Consider the following 7683-nt stretch of genomic DNA (forward strand, 5'->3'; position numbering starts at 1 on the left):
TTTATAAAAATACTTTCAAAAATTATTAATGTCTTTGAATTATGATAGTAATTGATTATTCATTTAAAAAATATTAAACATAATAAATACTCACAATGCCAATTTTTTTAGATCCACCAATGTGTTTTATTGTTGCTTCGGCATTACTCAGTAATTGTCGTGCAGGTAGATCATCAAATGATCCTTGATCATGTATTTCATCCAATACATCATCTTCATCTGAATTAATTCCATCAGCAGGAGGACTGATAAAAATGTCAGCTTCAATGATGCTGTCATCATCTTCAATCATGGTTAAAACATCTTACAGAGGATACCTCTTATCAGAATTTTTCCTAAAAAATCTAAAAAAAATTATTTTGTTAACTGGAATATCTTTACAATAGATAGTAAATTTATTATTATGTTCATACAAACTAATAATAATTCATTGATAGTGTTTATTGTATTTACACTATTGGAAAACAAACATTTGTAATGTGATAACTAAGCGAATCATATTCTGCTAGTGTCCTTTATAAAGGACACATGCTTATGACTGATTTTAAAATATTCAACAGTTAAATATGATTTATTTTTTGCAAAATAATATTTAAAATATATTAATACATAAATTTAATCCATAATATATTAATATTTTCGCAAACCAAATAAAAAAAATTACTAACTTTTTATGTTGAGACATTTTCCCACCAATTTTGCAAACTCGGCAATTTAAATTGATTTTAGAAATTAATGGCACGTGCAACGAAATTTTTTTTTACAAATATAACAAAATTTCGATTTTTAATGATTTTTAAAACAGACGCCAGCCGAAAATGGGCTAATTTTTTTATTACTTTTAAAAATGTCATAATATGAAATGCACGTAGGAAAACACTGACGAAGAACTCATAATTTCTCGAGTGAAGAATATATGCTCATAAAAAATATGGTTCACTTTAAAAATAATAAAAAATACATAACTAAAAAGAATATAAATGTATACATATTTACAAAGAATATACATATGTACATATTTACAAAGAATATACAAAAGTGAAGTGCTACGCAGACTGCGCTGTAATAGGCTCATGTTGTTTCCCTGGAGGCTGACGGAAACCGCTGGCTTCGAGATGCTGGCTCTTCATCGCTTTCACTTTTCTACCCAGTTCTTCCAGCCTGGTTGGTTTTCTTTTTTTTGACCCACCCTCCGCTGGCCCACCTTCAACCTTCCATTTTGGTCTTATGATGTATTCCTTGAGGGATGGTTCTGGTAGTCTAGCTCTATCAGCCGGATTCGCATCTTCTCGCAATAAACGTTGTTTTCCAACCAAATTGGCATCTCCTCGTAATAAACGTTCGTCATTCTTTTTCACGGTTAAGGCTTCGGTAAATCCGACGAGTTCACCGGAGGAATTTTTTTCTTCCTGCTCTTCAATTTTTGAGGATACTTTACGTTTTTTAGAACAGTGTTCTAAATCTCGCTGTTGTCGTTCTTCTCTTGTAAAATCTTTAAAATCAACATCTTGACGAAATAATGGTTTGGCCCACCTTGTTATCAACTGCTGACATATACCTTTGTTATTTGTAGTTTCTTTTGGATGTTTGTAAAGGTAGGCCACTGCCTTTCCGAGTCCACTTGTCTTCAATGCCTCGCTACTTATCGGTGGATAATCAAGTAGTTGCTTGAGGAGTGTCTCCCTAACTTCCAAATGAAGCAAGCATAGATTGGGCAAAGGTGCCAGCCAGATTGCTATAGAACTGAGAATTCCAGAATCTGATAGCGATTCTAGGATGTCCAGTGTACCGAGTTTTGCTTTGACGTATGGAAGTTGCCGCATAACTCGAATGGCTGGTTTTTTTTGACTATTCAATTGTCTATCTTGCTCGGCAGCTGTGTTCATGACTTTTATCATTTCTGCGACGGCATCGTCGTTATCATTGATGACGTCAACGTCATCCATTTTTCTCTTCCTCCTCCTTTTTTCTTCCTTCTTCTTCGCCATCATCAGATCAAAATCATAAACAATAGGCTCATTATCGGCAGCGATGTTTGATGGCGGAGATGATGACGGTTCATCACTTGTTGGATGACTTTTGTTCCTCCTAACTCTTCTGCGCTTCTTTGTTACCACATCATCAGCTGGCAACACTTCGTGTGTTCCCTTTTCGTCAGAGGAACCAAAGATATCAATCATACGATTATAATTATTTCATTTCATTCATAAAACCAAATTGAAATAAAACTTACACACACTAATTGCTATTACGTAGAAACTAGTTAGATCACTTTGGATCATTTACATCTTATCATAAATTAATTAATAAGATGACTATAATTATTCCATTTTATTCATAATACTAAATTAATTTTTTGCGTTAAAAATCATCAGGTTTCATGAATGTTGTAAAATGAATATCGAAGCAATAAACTCACTTTACAACTAATAATCAACGAGATCAGGCAGGAACAAAGTCAATCATGTATTTTAATGCACTTCACTGACATCAATCATTTTTCGTAAATAAGTTGACAGCAAAGAATTCATCGGATCATGCGACCAATCAGTTAGGTAACAAAGAAAGGAAGGAACTTCGTGTCCATGCAGCAACAAGTCTATATAAAGAAGAGGACGGGAGTCGGAGTTCATTTCACTTCATCCTCTCAACCAAGCAACATCGTCCTCCGTCTGCTCATCGGGTACTTAAAATTTCTAAATTACCTATCAAGGTATATTATTTGAAAATTATTTTCATTTACTCAAATTAATTAAAAATGAACAACTAAACCAACCAAAATAGCTTTTCTGCAAATCAACTAATCGACAATCTGACGGTCACCAAACTTTCATGCAAACAACAGCAAATTTAAACTCTTCCGGCGACAACCAAAATTTCACTAATTCAAATTGTTCGAACATTAGTACCCAATCTCCGTCCATTCAACAACCAACTCTGTTTGCACCGGACAATCAACAAACTTATTTCTTTAACAATCAACAATCCTCATATTATGGTGCATACAACCAACCTTACTCATATTATTGCTCACCAACCAAAACTTCTGGACATTTGTGTACATCCAATCAACCGTATGCACAAAATTTCACATCAATTCAACAACCAAATCAACAAGGAGCAAATTATTTCTAACCAAACCATCAACCAGCAATGGCTTACTTAACACCTACAAAATTAACTCCCATCTAAACCCTGATGTAAACAGCAATCAACTTGACTACACATTAGTACTTCAACCGCAACGTCAGCCAATCCAATCAAATCACCAATGTATTGTCAACAAGCAGCAATTATTTTCCAACCAAGCCAACAACCAACGATGGCTTTCTCTACACATACCACTTCAAATCCAAACGCCGATAATAACAGCAATCAACATGACTCCCCATTAGTCGCACCCGGTATTTCAACCGCAACGTCAGTCCCACCTACCAGTACAACCGCCACTTCAAATCCAAATTCTAATGACAACAACATACAAGTGAACGCCACGTCCAAACATGGTAAAAGACGTGTGTATCTTACAAAAGAAAGAACAGAAAAGCTAGAAGAATTTTACCAGAGCCACATAGCATTTTCATATCCTGACCAAGAAACGAAAGAATTACTAGCCAGTGAGTGTGGGATCACTTATTTACAAGTTACGAAATGGTTACGAAATGGTTTTCTAACAGGAGGAACAAAGACAAAAATACACGGACGTTTACAGAAATTGTCGTTGGAAGGAAAAGAAAGTGAATCTCAATCCTGTAATCTCTGTTAATAATTCAATTTAAATTTTTTCACTTATTGAGAATTTTATTTTTATATACCTATGCGTGAAATTAATTTATTTTATTATTTTTCATCATTTATTTTTATGTGATACATCTACAGTTTTTAATGTATATAAATTAGCATACCTTTACATTTTGTGATATCAATTTTTTCCAAGTCATTCTTACATTCCATTATATTCTGTTTCATTATATTCCATTTACATTTTACATTATACTACTTGATAACTTTTTTACGGTTTATAGATTAATCTTTTATTTTGATTTTTTTAATTTAATTTTTTAAATTTTAATTGACTAATTTTATTAATAAACTATGTGACACAATAAATTTGAAGATGATTAGAGCATTTTCGTTCCGCTTAATTCGTTCATTTTCGAGGTTTCCATCTGTAAAATATCGAAGTTTATCAGATGACCAATGAAATTATTATACACTTTTTATGACTCGCTATTTTAAAACCGCTGCCCTCGAATACTATTACGAGATAGAAATATAGCAAATACAACATTGAAAAAAATTCTTTTCATTTTGATTCAAAGTTAACGCACTGAAAGACTTTTACGTGCTATCCATTCCTACATTTTCACCCAACGATAGTGTTACGATACGTAGCAGCTGTTGTAGTAGTAGTAGTTGTAAAGGTTAAAAATTAATCTCTCTTAAAATAATACACACGGATCACCTTAAAACGAGATGATCAAATGTTTCGTTATCGCTGCTGTTTAACTTTACTAGAATTTTTATTTTATATATAACACTTTGATGAAATATGCTGCCAACAATCTTAATACACAAAAAATAATGAGAAGAATATAAAAGAAGAAAAAATGTATTATTGAGAAGTAAATACTGTCTACATACGAACAATGATGACATGGTGACATGCTGAGCGAAACAATTGCAATAGGATCAAACAATAAAAAAATACTGGTATTGACTATTATTACATTTATTAAATGCACAAATTTTCATTAAGTTTCATTATATTTTATTCAGATGGAAATTCACGAAACTGAAATAAAAGAGAACGAGCCGATGTTATTTATGATAATAAATCATGCATTTCTGCGATTAAATTTTAGTTAAAACCAAGGGGAGGCCTATTTACCAACACACAACACCTTCTTATGGGTTGAAGCGGGGATATGCAAAGAACCTCAATTTTTTCAACTTTTAATTATTTTCAGTAATGTTTCCCCTTGCTCCAAACCACATAACTAGAATAATAGGACTATTCGATCTATCGGTCGGGCTATTTGTCGTGCTTGGATTGTTGGCTTACGAAATTGCATGGATTTTAACGAGCAAGCTAAATGAAATATTTACTTGATTTAATATGCTTAAAACATTGTAGTAAATCTATTTAATTTTAATAATGATTAATAGAATTATGTATTATTAAATTATTTTTGTTAATTTGAATATAAAAATTGCTTTCGGTCCGGTAAAATCCGGTGGCTTACTGTAGCCGAAGGTTGGCTTAGTAGGATTGAACTATAGTCACCCTTTATTTTACACTATTCGATCATGTTAAAAATTGGTTTGCTTATCAAATAAACGGCCTAAATAAATCAAAATTGTTATTTGAACAACTATCTTCATTATATTCAATGAATATTTTACATTCTGCTGGTGCTCATAAGAAACTGGCTGCTGAAATCATACGTTGGCTTACAGCAGTGGCTTACAGGGTTTCATAGAACTCTTACGATAGCACATTTTTGTACATATAATGCTTTAAATAAATCAATATATTCATATCACAATTATTTTTGTCAGCATAAATATAGAAATTGCTTTTGTCAGGTGAAAAACAGTGGCTTACTGAAGCTGTGGTTGGCTTAATCGGATTTTTTCTCATGTATACAATACTATGAGATAAATCAATCAAACAATCAGTCGGTCGGTCGGTCAGTCAGCCAGCCAGCCAGTCTGTCAGTCAATCAATTAACCAACCGATCAATCAACCGATCAATCAATCAACTAAATTGAATGAACCAAATAAACAAAAATAAAAACAAAAATAAATAAAAAAAATTTGCAAGGCCTGTTCAAACTCGAACAAACAGTTAACCGTACAGATCTACAAACAATTTCGAGATTTTAGTAAAGAAAGAAAAACACAGTAGTTGCTTTTATTTGAATTCATTCAAGAATGAAAAGTGACGGTTAATTAAAATTTTAAAATGTCAATTTTTTTTAAAAATTCGTATTTTAAATAAACAAATATAACAAAATATCGACCGATAAAAATAATTATTATCCATTATTATTATTATTATTATCATACACACTCCTTAGAAGTTCTCGAAGGATAATAAACCACGCAACATGAACATTTAGTAAGAACAGTTCACAACATATCATAATGACTAAATCAAAATACTAAACAGAAATAATGTATACATGCATATATACAAAGTAAATCAAGAAATATCCAAAAATTATATAACCAATTTAAAAAAAACTAGAAACCAGTCAACATTTAATGAATAAAGAAATAGACATTATTAAAAAGATTGTTCAAAAAGGTACAATTAAAGGCGACGACGAGAATGAAATGTAGTTTGTTTTGTTGGTGTGGTGTTGTGAAGCGAAAACAAACACATCACACAAAACTAGTAAGAAGTCGGAAGAATAATAGTCAGTCACCTACCTATAATAAAATTACTCTCAGGGCCCTAGCTTACTTATAAACATTGACTCAACTCACTTACCTACAAATTTGTATTTCTCGTTTTAGATGTTTCAAGTATTTTATTTAACATATTTTAGCGTTTTTATTTTACTTGAAGCCTTTTAACTAATGTTAAGCCCTAGCCTACCTACAATTGTTTAACTCATCTTAGTCCCTAACTTACCTATGAATTAAATTAAGTCCGGTAAAGAAAATAGAAAGTTGAAGAGAAACATAACAACGACACCGAATGAATGGATGTTGTGTATGTATGTGTTGTATTGATGTGTGTGTATGTAAATGTGCGGGCGCGCACTCTCCAGAAACTTCACTCACTACCGACGAACCTCCATTGCACTGACCATCATCTGACACGCATCGATGGAATGAATTTGACCGGATACTGAAAAATAAATTGAAAAAAAATTAATTCACTAAAATAAAAAACAAGCAATTGGAAAAAATAGGTAACTTATCTTTTTGTGATAACACTCAATCTTTGTTCAAATTCGAGTACTTTCAAAGGTACAATGAGACAAAAACAAATTTACCTTTAACATTATCTTCGATTTGTCATCGGAACGATCATGAGACCACCATCTGAAACGTGCTGACGCCCACCACAGCCCACCTCTCATAATTCTGTAGACAAGTTTTTATTAATTAGCGAAGTAGTAAATCAAGAAACAAAGGAACGAACGAATAAATGATTAACTGAATGATTGAACGATTGGTTGAATGAATAAATTAACTAATTAATTAATCAACCAATGATTTAATGAATGAATAGAATTAATCAATGAATACAGTAACTGAGGAATAATTTGAAAGATAGTGATAAAATGAATTTTATGAATGAATGAGAAAAATAAAAAAAAGAAACTAAATCATACTTCAAAAACCGTCGTTGTTGTTATCTTCGAATTGTCATCGGAACGATCATCATGAGACCTCCATCTGAAACGTGCTGATGCCCACCACAGCCCACCTCTCATCATTCTGTAGTCATTTTTTAATAGCGTATTAGTAAATCAAGGAACAAAGGAACGATCGAATAAATGATTAACTGAATGATTGAATAATTGGTTGAATGAATGAGTGAATGAATGAATTATAAATCAATGATTCAATTAATGAATAGAATGAATAACCGAATCAATTAATAGAAGAATAATTTAAAAGGTTGAGTGATAAAATGAACGAATGATAAAATAAAAAACGAA

General features: G+C 31.9%; 2 protein-coding genes across 2 annotated transcripts; one reads left to right on the forward strand and one right to left on the reverse strand.

Moving 5' to 3' along the window:
• Nucleotides 1-1205: 1205 nt before the first annotated feature.
• HELRODRAFT_143271 (hypothetical protein) lies at nt 1206-1961 on the reverse strand (the record flags this gene model as incomplete). Its single annotated transcript, XM_009022697.1, has 2 exons — nt 1206-1324; nt 1391-1961. Coding segments are annotated over 2 exons (690 nt in total), but the record flags the coding sequence as incomplete, so codon positions are not given.
• Nucleotides 1962-3508: 1547 nt separating this feature from the next.
• Nucleotides 3509-3664, forward strand: HELRODRAFT_148336 (hypothetical protein; the record flags this gene model as incomplete). Its single annotated transcript, XM_009022698.1, has 1 exon — nt 3509-3664. A coding segment is annotated over one exon (156 nt), but the record flags the coding sequence as incomplete, so codon positions are not given.
• Between the last annotated feature and the right edge of the window lie 4019 nt (nt 3665-7683).

This window comes from Helobdella robusta, assembly GCF_000326865.2.
Source record: "Helobdella robusta unplaced genomic scaffold HELROscaffold_33, whole genome shotgun sequence".
In the NCBI taxonomy this organism is placed as follows: domain Eukaryota; kingdom Metazoa; phylum Annelida; class Clitellata; order Rhynchobdellida; family Glossiphoniidae; genus Helobdella; species Helobdella robusta.